Raw genomic sequence first — 16598 nt, 5'->3', positions numbered from 1 at the left:
TAGTAGAAAACTTTTGCAAAAGAAATTACGTTTTTATTTCATATGTGCTATGAATGCCGAATATTCTGAAGATTACAAAGCGACACTTGTGATTTTTGAAAAGTCAACCACTTAATTAAGTAGAGCGGCAGATGAAAGCAACGTTTTTTTTCTATGAGTGAGTAATACATAGTGTAGTGCTGAAATTGTAATGCGAAAGTAATTGCCTCTAGCTAAAAACGTCGAATAATGTCGCGTTTATTATTGGCCTTTTTCGCAGTTTGGACGTGGAGCTTCTTAGCGCGATTTACTAGTAGAATGGGTTTGCCCGCAATTCAGTTAAAAAGCAGTTCGCTTGGTCACTGATTGTCGGAGGTGTATACCGCGATAAGTTGTTTGGAGGATTAATATCAAGCTTTATAGAAGATTACAAAAATTTATTGCTTAATGTATCTTGATATTAGGCGCAGAACGAACACAAAGATAAGACAGTGGAAAACGTATTTATTAATCAGAGGTTTCTGTCGACATGTACAAATATTAATTCAATTATCAGCGTAATAATAGAGAGCAACTATATGAAGCAAGGTTTAAAACTGCAGCAGTTGGAAAGGAAAAAACGATTGTAAAGAAGTGGCGAAAGTATCATAGAATTGTTATTGTTTGCGTAGAAAGATAACAGAAATGATATTGCATACCCCGGTGGCCGGTACCCATTGAGTTCTAATCATGGTGCGTTTCACCACCTTCACGTGGAGGGTTCACCCTCAGGAAACTCACGCTGGTTGCCATGTTTGGCCATGGTGGGTATGCCACTCATTCACAGGAGCAAAAAAGCCGTTTTAGTCTTTTAGTGGGATAGGGTTTATGTTCTTTTTTATGTTAGTTGTTTACTGGAGGATTTTCCCAATTACCTAGTTATACTTCTGGTGTGAACAATTACAAAAAAAATCATGACTGAAATGTCGCTTTGAAAATAGTCAGATATGTTTGTTAGTGATTCTTTAAGTATAACCCGACTAGATTGTTATGATTCTCTGTTCTCTGTTCTGTTATGATTGTTATGATTCTCTCTTTTGGTTTTCTGTACAGTAAACTACAGTTTAGATCACTCCAAATTCTTTCCTTATGAGCGCCAGTTCTTCTGCACTTCACTTTTGCTTTTTGTTTTGTGGTGAAAAATGCAATTAGAATTGTTTATTTTTTTGTAATTATTTACTTAATGGAACAATCAAATTCTTCTGACAGGTTGAATGGTAATATGATTTAGGAAGTGTTATCTTCGATGACCAACATTTCAATAATAACTTTTAAAACATGGAATTTATGTCAACTTTCCTTTTTTCGGCAGCAATGCTAACTTGCATGATATCCTTGCTTGCATCTTGCGCATCTTGCAAGAGAATTTTTAAAAAGAATAGTAAGTCGTAATCTATTGATACGTTTTTGCGGATTTGGTTTGGTTGTTATTGTTTTGAAGGGAACTTTTTATCATAACCGACTAATGTTTCTAAAGCAGTTTTGTATTAGAAAAACCGGATGAAGAAAAGAAACAAGAAAGGGTTGAAGTAATCGCAATCGATGACAACAAAAAAGAGAATGGATTCAACAACCCAGCTTACCAGAACGAAGCTAATAATGATGAAACCAAGGCAGCAGTAAAGGAATATGATGTAGATGATGCAGATAAGCAGAGAGGTAGAGAAGACTCCTCGGGGCAAAACCAGGTTAAACCGCTGATTAAATTACACAAACTTTTATAGAAGTTTGATGTTGACTATTAAATGTTCACGCGTGTATAAAAATAACGATTTTGTTTACTTTAAAAATCTGTTAAAAAAAGGTTTAATATAGTTCAGAATCTCCGACTTACAGCACGATTGTAAAAACAAACAAAAAAGCTTTGAACATTTTTGAAAACATTTATTGTTTGCACTTTACCGCCCGGGGCATATGGCTCATAAACTAGCAGCTTCAACATTTTTCAAGGGGCAATTTTCATGTTCTCTTCCGGTTTAATTCCACTGTAGAGACAATCATGTAATTGATACTCTCTGTCAAATATGTAAAACACGCTTTCATATAGTTATATTGGTCTATTTGTGGTCATGTTTATCTTTTTAGACATGATCAGTTTTGAAAGATTGACGCTCCTATACAACATGGGATGGAAATCAATCTGATAAGGCTTCTTTGATTTCAACAAAAATATCTTTTTGCCATATAGTTTTCAAATTGCTGAACTTGTCAGGCCTACACGTATTATCACTTTCGGCCAACGTCTTTTTATTTTTCTATACTATTTCTTTAAGGTCTCCACTGGCGTAGACTGTCGCATTGAAAATGAATGCCAAAATACAAATACATCAGAAAAAATGGGTAAGCTATTTTATGTTATACTATTATACAGTAGGAACATTACATTGTTTACTGGCGAAAACGTGGTGTAGGCTACATGACAACTTTGCTTTGCTAAATGTTGCAACCTGCTACATAAGGTTATTAACAAACAACACTCATTCACTTTATGAGCCGGAGAGTTTGAGTTTTCATTCTTGCTTTTTTTACCCAACATGAAAAGGTGGTGGGTAAACGTTTTCAAAATTATAAATATTTTAGGTCTATGTATATAATAGCCAACATTCTCAATGATTTTTGGAACCGATTGTTTTATTGAATTAAATCTGTGTTTGTAGTTGTTTTTGTTCATGCTCATTATAGGTGCCTTGCGGTACTTTATCTGACTATGAAGGATATACAGTACACAGAAGTATATACAGTACAGATATACAGTATTATCCAACAAATGTAACTATTTGTTTGGAAAAACGAAACTCATATGTATTTGGTTGCAATGCGCGAAATTAGATTCTTATTTTCTTTGTATAGTACAAAGACAACAGAACATGACTCATATAACAGAAGTACAAAATTCAGAATTTCACAGTTTAAAAATTTCAAATTTACGTTTTAAGAGCAAATCTGCAATATATTTAGGCCTTTAGATAACAGTGCTTTGTCCGGATACTTTAACACTCCAAAGCGCACCTGGCATTGAAATAAAAGATACTGATACAAATAGCAAAACGAATTAAACCATATCAAATGCGAGTCTATATAATGATAACGAACTATCAAAGCAATGATCGCTGGGAATCGATGACGGGGTAAAACGTTTAAATGGGATACGTGTGATGACTTGTTCCAATTAAAATTATTTGTATAAAAGCGAAAGGTTTGGTATATGCATATATATATAATAATCTTTGTGAAAAGATATATATACGTTATCCGTAACGTTTTAGCCTTTTATAAATAAAGAAAAAAAATTACCTGCATTAGATTACGTGATTGTTAAAATTATTTGATTATTTTAATTGGATTGACGATTTCAATAATCCAAATTTTGAAATAAAATTACCCAACAAACTAACTTTTTACTCATTTTTTGGTAAAGGTTTGTTGGATTTTATACAATTTGCTATATATTAGCTCCGTTTTGTTTTGGCTACATTGTGCTATATTTCCAAATGTTATCACTTTATTTATTTTTGAATTGGCTATTACAGTTATCCAAGAAGAAGAAGCAGAACAACAAATTAGTCATTCATCACTGAATCAGTTTGCAAATGCAGACGACGTTAGTCAAACTGTTACTAAAATTTCAGAAAAATCTTGTGGTAACTTCAATATCGACGTGATGCCTGAAAACCATAATCAATATCCGTCAAATGATAATAACATCAGTGACAGTGATAACGACAAGAACGCTTCTGAGACACACAATATACAATCCAAAAGAGAATCCGATTTAACTTCGATGGATTTCGGTGACATGATTCTTAAAAATGGTTGGAGACAGGATGTGAGGTTACAAACCTTGGTTGAAATGAAACTTATAGATAAAGCAACTACGGAAGAATTGAGATCCATTTTAAGTACATCGAGTGATGGCGTTGAAGAACACAACATACCAGAATCTCTGAAACCATATCTATACGGAGACAGTCCTGTGGCGGGAATATTGCTTTCTGAGACTGGAGAGAAAAAATCAATTTTTCGATCAGCCAAAGATGGAATATTGAGGCGTGGAACAGCCATAAGTCTACTTGAAGCTCAAGCTGCTACCGGCAACATAATTGATCCTGTAACCGGGAGAAAGATGTCGGTGTCTGAAGCTTTTCAACTTGGCCTTCTAGACAAAGTTTACGAAACAGTAGTTTCGCGAGCTGAACGAGCGGTTGTTGGATACAAAACAAGGATATCGGATAAGACCTTATCTCTGGGGCAAGCTATGGAGCGAGGTCTGGTAATAGAATCCCATGGAATACGACTCTTAGAAGCTCAAGTAGCCACCGGGGGAATCATAGATCACAAAAAAAATATAAAACTTCCGCTTGATGTCGCGCTTGAACAAGGCTTGGTTGATGAGCGTTTGGCTGAAAAGCTAAAAGCCGTGTGTGAAGACATACCCGACGCATCCAAGAAAGACGATCTGAAGACATTTTTCGACCCCAACACGGAAGAAAACGTAACCTATCTGGAACTGATGCGTCGCAGTATGGTTGACGACGACACAGGAATGCGTTTGTATCCATTAGAAAAGATCGGACGAAAACGATACAGTTACGCCGGTTACTCCGGTCGTTCGAGTCTTGCGTCTTCACGAGCAAGCAGTAGGGAAAGTATCCCAGCAGCATTGGCAGCAGTTCCATAATTTATTGGTAAAAGTTGCTGACACTTAGAACGAGGAAAAGTTTCAGCCGGATTGTGCAGGTTTTCATTTTATTTCATCATAACCTCACCTGACATACGTTTACTTCCTACCAAGATAAATGGAACGTTTTCTCAAAAATAAATCACTAACATTACATTTTATTCGGATTAGAAATAGATGAATGTGAGCTCTTCCAACAGTATTTTTGTGACTTGTTTTGCTTTCTATTATATGGGCATTTCCAACTACTTATGTTTTTAAACTAACGTTATCATATGTTTATTTGTCCTATTTTAACAGCACTTTTGCGTTTTATGTCACTATACCCTCATTCAAAAGATTTTGCTTTCATATTACATTTGTACAAGAAAATCCACCATCTTATTTACATTCTTTTGTATAATTACTGAGTGTATAGGGATTTTATATCAAAATTTATAATCAAATGTCAATACATCAAAGAAAGAGAAATCTAATAGTAACTATCTATGAGGTTGACTATACCTCCATGCATGTAACCAGATAAGCTGATCGTATAGGCGTATAGTCAGGGTTACCATTCCGTGCTTATTTTCAAGTACAATGTTTTAGAAAATACCAACGTGCTTATTTCTAAGAAACGTGCTTATTTTCACTTGCGTGCTTATTTTTGTCTTATTTTTAGGGAAGAGGTACCTACTTTTGGGCATTTTGACCCCTTTAGTATGCCATTTTGTACCAAAGACATACCAAAATTAAGAACATGCAAATAGTGTCTCGTTTTTTCAGGAACATTGAATGCCTTGTTGTGCACTGTTTAAGGTAGTATTCTTCTTTCGTTTCCTAGTCGTGCTTATTTTTGAGTCGATACCGATGGCAACCCTGCGTATAGTTGACGCGTGTATACGCATAGTCACATAATAGTCGGAAATGCATTGCAGTTGTGAATAAATTTATAAGTAAATGCGCTTGGTCATGTAACATGCGTTGTTTTTTGATAACAGCCAAACACTGCATCCAAAAATATTATACTATTGTGCATTTAGACAGATACGGAAAACTTGCTGGGCATGGGGAGCGAGAACAACTCTCATTCATGCAAAGAAAACATATAAGTTTTGTAGTGTCTTGTTGGGCAAATCAGGTTTTTACTATCTACGACTGTTGCATTCTGAAACACCAGAGTGAAGCGAGAGATGAAAGTGAAAGATACCTTGCTGTTTCGTAGCGAGTTGAGTAAAATGAAAAAATTGTTAGTACTATATGACTTACTATTCCGCCTGAAGGGTTTAGGTAGAACTTGTCCTACACACAGTCTAAACTTCAGTGATTTCACGTGGTTATTTTAATACAGTATAATAATTGTTGTGAATAAATTTTATTTAGTACTGTATACCGATTTTGACAAATTTTTGCCAATACTTTTTGTTTCTGTTATGCTTTTGTGTTGCGCACTCTACTTGAAGAATAAAATGCTGTATATGGTATAGGTATACCATTAAATACGATCAGTTCTTCAATGAGTATTTGTAATGCTGGGTTTATCCAAGGTAGCGTATAGGCTTTTATGGTGCTATGGCACGCTTTGAAAGCTGCTTAGCCGTTTGTATATGCAGCAAAATTTTCCAAAGGTGAAAAGAATTAGTTATATATGTATCGTACTGATCCTGTAAATGGTAATTATATCGAACATTTGGTAACACAATGAGTCACTGTGTCAGGCTTTAATGGTTGCACGTTGTTTACGTCTTAAACGTTTCTTGTCGCTTTTCTTAAAGTTGCGGCATTTCTTTGCAAGGCCAGACCATAAATTTCCTGAGGTCATACGAGCAAGTCACAAATATCAGCTGATCTTGTTGACGAATTTGCTGCTGAGCTAGGACCTGATTGTGCACGCTTGCATCTGTATGGTGGACGGCTATTACTGTTTACACAATCCTGCGTATTGTTTTTGTGTTGAGAAAGACACAGAATGATACCAGTATTTTTATTCTGATCAAAACGGAAGTTTTCATTGACCTCATTACATTTTTAAATATATAATTAAAGGCGGTTAGCGTTGCTGTAGGCTCATTCGAGTATATATATTCGTATATGTAGTCCTTATGTACATCGTAGCCTGTTTTGAAGGGAATAAGAAGTATTGTTAGAAACCTGGAGTTTTGCAGTTAGCTACATGTGTGGGTTAGAGTTCACAGTACTTAGTTACTTTACGGTTAGTTACTTTTAGTAACTAAAGGTTACAATAAAAAATTTGCATGGTTTTGGTTTGGATAAGTGTTTTGATAACTTTTGAGTTGAGGAAGTTGGAATTGAAGGTAATACTGAAACGGGAAAATACATACGATTTTTTCGCTGAAATAGTCACAGTCATTTTTGAAATAGTTTTCGTAACGTTCTTAATACTGTTAGCGCCTGTATTTATAAATCATTAAATAAAATAGCTTGCTTGCGAGTTGTCCCTCGTTAAACGTTAATAGAGCATGTAAAGAAACCACAAACGATAACACGAAGTTTCCGTTATTACGTAATCTCACTATTGTATGGCCGCTCGCGTCATCAACTTGCGCAATTATGCTGTTGGTAACCTACACAATGGACCATGTTTTCCCAGAATTGCAGAGTTAGCAACAATTCTATTAATCAATTATTAATTTTTCGTCCACTCCATTACGTCCAAATCCGAATGGGGACTTCAGGTTTAGGTTCGTGCAAGATGTATCGCGTATGCGGTCGTAACATATAAGCTTAAATATAGCCTACCAGAAAAGTTAACCGGTATCTTGCCAAGCTATTTTAATTTTATTGATAAATGTTGCATCTCGCAATGTGTAGGTACTTTTATTGACGGGCAATAAGTTATAAAATTATTAACACCGGAAATGTTATTATGTAAGTTCGGTGTGATAGCAACATTATGTTAAGTTTGCAACTTGATATTTTGCGTTGTGTTGTATAAGCTGGGACTGGATTGTGTTGTTAACCTGCCTTTTCGGCAATTTCAGAGCTTTGATGACTTCCTCATTCTTTTCGGTAAAGAATAAGGTTGGGATTGATTCCTTGATGAGCCAATAGCCTCCTATAACAATAGGTCTATAAATCTATACAACGTGTTGGTCCAAAACCTGTGCAAAGCTTGCTACAGTGCAAAGGTCAGGGCAACTGTACGAAATTATGCTGACTTTGAAAAGAAAAACCTACCCGACACGCCCCTAGTTTATAATTAACATAAAATGGCAATAATAAGTGTCAGAGTCTTAGTCTTCCGTACTGCGCTAATAGAGTTTCAGTTGCTTATTTGCGAAAAAGTTAGATAAAGCTAAGCGAAGGTAAGTTGAGTGCTTTAGTTAGCATGCCATTAATACTAGAAAATTATGCTATTAAGCTGTAAGCAGGACTAGGTGACATCAGAATTGTTGTTGCATTAGCACGTTTGGTGAAATCAATCATTTGTTAACAGCGATGTGGTTGCCACGACTTCAACGAAACAGACAGCTTAGAAATAACTTTGCATATTATGTTGGCAAAATAACTTATATCTTTAAACACATGCTAAGTCGAATGATGAAAACAATCCTTGCAAACATTATACAATAGTTTATCGTCTTTTGACGCCATCCCAATACACGGTAGGTCAATTGCTTGTTTTGAAGTCTGAAAAACTTGCTGCGAAGAATGTTTTGATTGCCGCTCAAGACATTGCTGCACCGTTCATGAAGAAACGTCCGTGAGGTGTTTTGTTACCAGTGGAGCGCATAGCTCGCTTTAATTGGACAAGTTATATCACGCTGTGGTGGGACAGTTCTGATAAACACTTAAGCGCAGGATACGGCAACGGGTAATAGTGATTTGATTGCTCTGTACAGTTGCTGCTTATTGTTGCATTAAAAATAATATTATTTGCGCATCCAACGGTGTACACAATACTTGGTTGTTATTTCTAATACTGTAATTTAGGTTATGTATCTTGTTAACAAATGACTGCAATGGGTACCAAATAAAAATGCATTTGTTGGCAAATGCCCACAAACAAGCTCGGTGCTCGAGTGGCGAAAAATCATCGCGTAGTTAAAGTTGTGCAAACTGTCCGAGGATAAAGATTCTGATATCACATACCACACTAAATTTGGCATAGAATTTAATTAAATAGATTTGCACCTCATAAGCAAAAGTGTGCCACACGTATCAAATATGTCACATAATTATACATAACAAAATATTTCTTTTATCTATTTCATGACAACTAACTAAATATGGCTAACAACAATTATGCTGTTTATTTTCTTGCATATTGCCACCACATACGAAATGATCAGAATGTCAAATAACAACGAAGCAAATGAAACTTCTTCAAATGACTCTGAAAAAGCGGGGTTATCGACATCGAACATTACTCGAAGAGGATCCTTACACAACAATCACCCCGTGATCGTAAACAGCAAAAAGTTAGTGAGTTTTTGTTTTGAGCTTGAGCTAGAATCAGACAATCGCCCAGTTTCTTGGCCTTTTCCGTAAGTAATGCTTTGGCATGTCCCGTTTGGTCACTTGAATCTGCCGGGTCGTAAATGCAACAAAAGAATCTGAAACTTTATTGCTTTTATTGCGTCAAAACGAGCCATTAACGAAACTGAAGCAAACGGGTGAAAGAAACGGACAGTGTAGCCAATAGAAGGCAAAAACAAATTTTGCACTGCTGAAACGAAACACGGTTTAAAATTTTTTACAAATGCATTTGGTTGACTACTGATACTTACTGTACGTCCAGCTGTTAAATGCATAACAACTTCCTGTTTACCAAATTTTCTCAACATACATGACCTCGAAGGCAAGCGCAGTGCTTGGCAAATAATTAACTTGAGTACAAAGATACAAACAACACATTTGCGCACCGTAGCACAAGACTATGCTATATATAGCAATTGACTTTTGCCATTAATTGTATGCGTACTGAAATTCTGTTTAATATTAAAGTAAGTAAATATTTACTTTTTCGTTTAGCAAGTTAGTTCACGCCTTCAGTAATTGCAACTATCAATACTTCACTAAACAGGGTGAAGCAAGTTTACTTTGTTTTTCCATCCTAACAGATAATTTTGTATTATTTACAGATATGTGGAGCCACCTGATGGCGGATGGGGTTGGATAATAGTCGCTGGTGTGTGGCTTGACAATGTCCTGGTCATAGGCATGTTGAAATCTTTTGGGGTTCTATTCCCTGCTTTTCGATCTTACTTTGAAGAAAACGCAGCGGCAATTTCTTGGATTAATTCAATTTCGCTATCGATGAGAGCAACTGCAGGCAAGAATTGCAAGAATAATTGCTTATAATGTTTTTAACCGTTTTATTTTAATCAAAAATTACGGTTGCTTTAAATAAACAATAGTTTAGGATTGGAAAACGTTGTCTTAAACAAGTTATATAACAGAACCATGTATGTTTTCTGTCATAGCTCCTTTAGCTGCTGCTTTGAGTAATAAGTTTGGTGAGCAAAAGGTTGTGGCTTGCGGGGGTGTTTTAGTCGTGATCGGTTTGATTCTCAGCATGTTTGCCACTTCTCCATATTTCCTTTATGGATCCCTGGGTTGTATGACAGGTATATACTTTTTAAGCATTCGGTACGCCATACCGTACCTATACACCATTTATTTATTATTTTAATATAGCCTACATGCATAGATGTACCATTTATACCGTATACAGCGATAACAGTTTAATGTATTGTATGTTTCACTCCAGGTTTGGGATTTGCTTTGGCGTCTTTACCTGCTCTGACAATGATCGGCAGATATTTTAAAAAACGTCGTTCGTTAGCTAATGGGTTATCGAGATCTGGCGGTGGAGCAACCTTCTTTTTAGCGCCCATTTTGCAGCTTTTAGTGGACAGTTATGGTTGGCAAGGTTGTCTGTTTGTCATAGCGGGATTAGAATTGCACTTGATTGCATGTGCTCTACTTTTTCGACCGCTGCGTTTAAAAGAAGAGCTACAGTTCAACTCAAGTAAAACTTTAGAGATGCATCGACAAAGTGTAAATCCACATCCGAATGATCAACCAAATCCGGAACCAGGGTCACAGAATGGATTTAAGCCCACAAATATTGTTGCACGACGCGCCATATCAGGCAAGGAAAGAGTGAAAGCCCTTCAGAAGGAAGTGGAGAAGAGGGTTCAGGAATACGGTGTAACGGAGTCGCTCATCGTTGACCACTTTCCTCGCATCGAACCAGTTTACGAACCTAAGAAGAAAAGAACACTGGACTTTTCGTTACTTAAAAATCCCCTGTGGGCCGTAATAACAGCAAATTTGGTTCTAACTCAGTTTGGTTACTCAATAACTTTGGTGCACCTCGTGGCTCGTGCAAAACTTATGGATATTGGACAATATAAAGCCGCTATGCTACTTTCGCTTATAGGGCTATCAGAAGTGATAGCCCAACTTTCTTCTGGAGCTCTTGCCGATAAAGGCTATATCAGAAGAATACATCTGCATAAAATTTATATTACTGTAATGGCCATTGCTACCGCTTGTGGTTTATTTGCTAATTCTTTTGAAACGATGATGATCTACTGCGTAGCATTTGGATGTGGCTCTGGGAGCTGGCAAGGTAGGCCAACTTAATTGAACTATCAAGTAAAAATAACTCATATTCTTAGCGGAAAGATTTGATGCCGATATTTAAATTTCAGTTGTTGATTTTTAAACTTTATACCTGATAAATCACCCATTTCGCTCGTTGGTTAAGCCTGCACCATTAAGAAACTAATTTTTTCGTGATCATAACGAATCTTTTAACAGTTTTTTGCGGAAACATACCTTTGTTGAAATAGACATTATATAGGCTGCGGTAGCTCGTACTAAGCCAATCATTTGCAGGAAACATCTTACCTGTCACTGTTGACACTCTGGGAATTCGTCAGCTTCGAAGTGCTTATGGATTCTGTTTGTTTTTCAGCGGCTTATGTGGTCAACTTATCGGGCCACCAGTTGCGGGTAAATACAACGTAGTTTTCATGAAAAGTGCTACAGATTTTACTTAAATCCCTTACAGCTCTAAAGTTGTTTTATCAGTAGACCTACTTTATATGAAGTATTCCGTTATCCGTTAACTATTTCCCTGGAAAAAATTGTATGTTTAAAGCTATTTTTCATGGTTTTTTTTGTTAACCTAACTGAAATGTTTTAAATAGTAAGTGAAACCTATCCTATATCTTCTTTCTAATCAAAATCTATCTTCAACTAAACCACAAATAGCTGAAATCGACCCATTCTAACTTAATCGCCTATTTTTAAATATGGGCTGCATGACCTATTACGGTGAAATAGCAGAGGTGGGCAGTCCAGCGGAACTTTTTTCTTAAAGTACCGAATTACTTTTTTCAAGAAATATAAGTTGGTCCCGGTAATCGTTACTTCTAAAATGATTACTTCAAGGTTTTGAGAAGTATGTTTTTAAAACTTCATTTTAATTAAAATTTATTGCCAATTTTAGCCCTTTTTGTTTTTTTGTTTTTTTAATCTAAAAATGTCTAATAAAGTCAAAAAGAGCGAGTTTACATATATTTTGATCTGAAGTAACCTTTATCGGGGTCATAATATCGGTAATAATTGTACTTGCAACAGGATCCGCTGTACAAAAACTACCGGGACCGAATACCGAGGAACTGCTTTTTTGAAATACCGAACGACCTACTTTTTTCAAATAGTACCGAATACCATAACCGTCGGTACATTTTCTGCCAAGTACCGGTACCGACTGTACTTTCAAAGTATCTACTAGCTACTGCTCACCTCTGTGAAATAGTCACTCTGTTTAGTGTTTGCTTGTATGGGGAGGCCCATCACTTTTTACATAACGTGTAGGTTTAAGAACTGGTAGTTAATGACACGTAGGTCTACTAACAGCGATCGTTTACCGTGTAGGTTACTTTTTTCTGTGTATTTGCAAAAATACGATAAATTTATATCATGCAGGTGCGCTATATGATGCAACCAAATCCTATACGTCAAGTTTTGTATTGGCCTTAGTGTGTTTTATTGTCTCATCCCTGTTGCTTTGGCTTGAAATCCCGGCCAATGCCTACATGCGTAAGAAGGAAGAAGATAATGACAATACAAAAACTAAAAAAACCAACGGCGTGGTTCAAGAAATTTTGATGCAAGAAATGCATGAAATGGCTTGACTTTGGCTTACCATGAGCAGAATTGAATTTTTTATTACTTGTACTTGTTGGTGATTGTGTTTTTATAAAATGTTTAGCAACTCACTGTTGAAGTTTGTCAAATACTTGTCTATACAAACTGCTCTTAATTTTTTTTCTGTAATTCGTCCATACAAATCATTCATTGTCATCTTTGATTGGATTTCTAATTCTATGAGCTCCAGCTTAATGATGAGCAATGCTTACGGTAAGTGTTATGTGCTACAACTCATACGAAATAAATTGGTAAATGAAAGAAAAACGGGAATGAAGTAGTGTTTGCAACCCGGGTTTACCCGAACCCGAAACCCGTTTTTTGCATTTTTTACAACCCGAAACCCGGGTTATAAAAACATGGAAACAAGGGTTTATTAGAAAAAGACTATAAAATGTTTTAATGTGCGATTTGGCTCGGTTGAATGCTATTCGTACTGTTCATTATTTGCTTACTGCTTCGTCATAATATATTCATCGCAATACGATTATTGCGAAAGAAAAAACTTTGGCGCTTCTGTGCCTGTTGACTGGCACTTTCACTTTGCACTTACGTCACAGACGCTCGCTGGCATTTTGCTCATACAGTACACGCAATTAATGTTTGTTTTCTCCTTGCGTGTGAAACAAACTGAATAAACATTTCGTTAATAAACCACAAGGTCTTTCATAGTACATATCGAGTCCATTATTGAGAGAAAAAAATTGCTTTAATTCGAAACCCGAAAAAAAAACGGGTTAACCCGGTTATTTGTTGTCGCATACCCGAAACCCGGGTTTTAAAATTTGTCCCCACATTGCAATCACTAGAATAAAGCCGTATTAACGTCAAATATTGAATATTTATTTATAAAGTCCCATAGAACCAGCATCTCTATTAAGGCCGTCATTAACGCAATTAAAGAAGTGAATGGTGCACTGTTCCTCAATTCTGCGATCAAGGCGGTTATTATAAATTAATTTTCGTAATACGGTGATGCGTAAGTCGTTCATGTTATGGCCCGGTGAGTGGAGATGTTCAGCTACTGGTTTATAGTTATGTTCATGACGGATATCACTTCTGTGATCTGTGAATTGTTTCCTCAAGGTTGATCCTGTTTCTCGATCCCACGTAAACTGCCTTGGGGCAGCGTTGACAGCAGTTGGCATAGATGACGTTAGTGTCGTTGCATTGAAATCTTCCATTGATGCGATGCGTAAATCCATTTTGGCCCACTACTCGGTCAGTTGTGTAGATGTAAGGACTCAGTTGACAGGGAAATGTCCCCACTTCTTTAGATGTGTCGGGTAATTTGCTCGACGTCAGGAGATTTCTGAGGTTGGGAGGTTGTCGGCAAGCTATTAATTGGAGGTTGGTTCGGAAAGATAGCATTGAGTGTAGGATCAACATTGAGCATGCCCTGTAGATCTTTAACTATACGCTTTATGGGTCTCAGTTGTGGAGAGAACGTCATGACGATAATATGGCTAATAATAATAATACGGCTTTATTCCCGTTTTCCTTTCATTTACCAATTGATTTTATTTTATTTTGTTACGTCATTAAGTATTTTGTGATTGCTTCGATCCATGTAGATATTTCGTCACAATTGCGATTGTTGTTTCCAAGCTGACCTTTACCTAACAATTTTGAAATATTTTTTGCCATTTCGCAGCACACCTGAAGAAGCAAGCTTATGCTTGCGACAGCTAGTGTCGAAAAATAAAACGTTAACCTTTGGAGTGCCAAATTATACCCTGTTTTATATTTTACTATTTTAAAATCTGGTTAACACGGTTCAGACAACATCAGCTTTGTAAGTAAACTAAAACTGCAATATAGGGGTTTATAGCGATGCTAGAAAACGTACAGTATCTTGCAATTAGTAATCACAAAGTTCTACAATTTACGAAAACTCGTTAAATAAACTTGCTACAGCCTACAACAACATAATGGGTTTATTGGTCATGCCAGTTGTTATCAGCGTGACTTGACTATGTGACGTAACCCGGATAGGCATATTGTTACTTTAATTATTTTTGAGCACGTTTTAAGCCTTTTCGGCTTTGTCACTTTTTCCCATTCATTGGCGCGTGTTAGTAGCAACTGGCTTGATTTTTCGTCTCTAACGCGCTTTTTGACGAAAAATAAAATGATTGATAATAACCAGCAACTTTCATTAATCATAGTGGAGTGTTTAAATGGTTACTTGGTAACCTGTTATTTTCATAACGCTCAAATATTTTCCTACTCTATTTGATTTATTAAATTTGTATAAAGTTTATATTACATTCTAGATGCGTGTGAAAATAATTTTTTGAGTATGAATCAAAGTCAGGGTATTACCCAATTCTTAATTTGCCTGTGGTCGGCCAGGAACTGGGCCTACAGCTGTAGGGTTGGAGCATAGGTTATGTGTAGACTTAGAGCCTAGATTAGAGGCTACATGACTATACTATCGTTTATTGTTCGTCATTGCCGGTGGGTCATGTCGGGAAACGAAAATCAAAAACTAACCATTAGGAAAATAAAATATTAACCCAACTAGGCTATAGCAGAAAGTCAGAAATCATAGAAACAGCATGCCATCTAGAAAAAACAATTAACAAGGACATAACAACTTTTAACTAAAGTGCCGTTAATGCAGTTTGGGGTATTTTTAAGGAGCTTAAGATCTAACCGGCGTGATGACACATACCGTATTTCGTTTTATTATTTTGGTTGGACCAATATGATGGGCCAATTTCGGCAAGTAAAATAATTTTGACACGGCAAGACATTCCTCTTTCAAACTGTGTAATCACTTTTCTTGTAACTACATCGATAAGCAAATAAATCGAACAATTACAAGCCTAACTCAGGACTGTCATCAAATCAAAACTAGGTAGCAGGCATTATTACACCATCCACCATTCAAGTCAAACAAAGATTTTGTTGTAACGGCATACACACCCGTCTGATTAAACATTTGCGGTTCAAACACGAATCACTCTCTGAAGCAACGTTGCCAACAAGAATTACTTCATTATCTGTCACGGAGCTCCTACAGTCATCATCTTCCTGCTTCGTATTATTTTTGAAGTAAAAAATGACTAAAATTCACTTTGTGACCCTGTTCGATTGTACTTCACTTTGCCGTCCTGCTGTAACTGCCCAGATTTAATTGCCAGCATCATGATAATCGTCATTGTAACATCATAAACTTTATGGTCGCAAACGGCCCCCAGGGGGTGCTGGCGCCCACTGTCCTAACCTAACTCCCTATCTTTAACAACAGGCTATGTGACCTACTTACGGAGAAATAGTCACTCTCATTAATGTTTTCTAATTTTGATGGCTGTGAATGCATTGCCATTACGCATTAGTATATTTTCAGATTGTGGTGAGAGTAAGTAAAAATAAACAGGCCTTTTTATGCTCAGCCAGAGACTACTTCTAAAGCTTAAACTTAACTCAACTATACATCACAACAATCACTTGGCCATGTCTGAACATAGTCTGATAAGTTAGTAGGCTAGGCCTTTTGGCTTTCAGCAGGCTGCTATAGATTACTGGTAGGCTATATCCTTGGCTATAGGCAGGGTTGCCATACCGTCCTTATTTCTAAGACTTGTCCTTATTTTAAAGGTCCGTGTCTTAGAAAATATGTTTGTCCCTTTTTCTAAGAAATGTCCTTATTTTCACCCGCGTCCTTATTTTCGTCTTATTTTTAGGGCAATGGTTTGTATTTTGGGCATTTTGACACCTTTAG

The 16598-nt window shown here is 36.5% G+C and overlaps 2 protein-coding genes across 3 annotated transcripts; both read left to right on the top strand.

The window, feature by feature from the left end:
- The first annotated feature begins 368 nt into the window (after positions 1–368).
- Positions 369–6183, top strand: LOC143461658 (epiplakin-like). Its single transcript, XM_076959468.1, has 4 exons — positions 369–1399; positions 1510–1706; positions 2292–2358; positions 3549–6183. Exons 1-4 carry the CDS (start codon positions 1297–1299, stop codon positions 4694–4696), a joined length of 1515 nt encoding a protein of 504 aa, XP_076815583.1. The 5' UTR covers positions 369–1296; the 3' UTR covers positions 4697–6183.
- A 1801-nt stretch (positions 6184–7984) lies between these two features.
- Positions 7985–13024, top strand: LOC143461657 (monocarboxylate transporter 5-like). Of its 2 annotated transcripts, none has more exons than XM_076959467.1 (7): positions 7985–8513; positions 8985–9120; positions 9784–9974; positions 10126–10269; positions 10413–11279; positions 11549–11665; positions 12647–13024. In XM_076959467.1, exons 2-7 carry the CDS (start codon positions 8993–8995, stop codon positions 12853–12855), a joined length of 1656 nt encoding a protein of 551 aa, XP_076815582.1. In that variant the 5' UTR covers positions 7985–8513; positions 8985–8992; the 3' UTR covers positions 12856–13024. The 2 variants fall into 2 exon arrangements, with proteins under 2 accessions (XP_076815582.1, XP_076815581.1); XM_076959466.1 differs by having other exon boundaries at positions 7986–8513; positions 8992–9120.
- The last annotated feature ends 3574 nt before the right edge of the window (positions 13025–16598 follow it).

This window comes from Clavelina lepadiformis, chromosome 6 (genome assembly GCF_947623445.1).
Source record: "Clavelina lepadiformis chromosome 6, kaClaLepa1.1, whole genome shotgun sequence".
Taxonomy (NCBI): domain Eukaryota; kingdom Metazoa; phylum Chordata; class Ascidiacea; order Aplousobranchia; family Clavelinidae; genus Clavelina; species Clavelina lepadiformis.
This window is presented reverse-complemented; position numbering and strand designations above follow the sequence as displayed.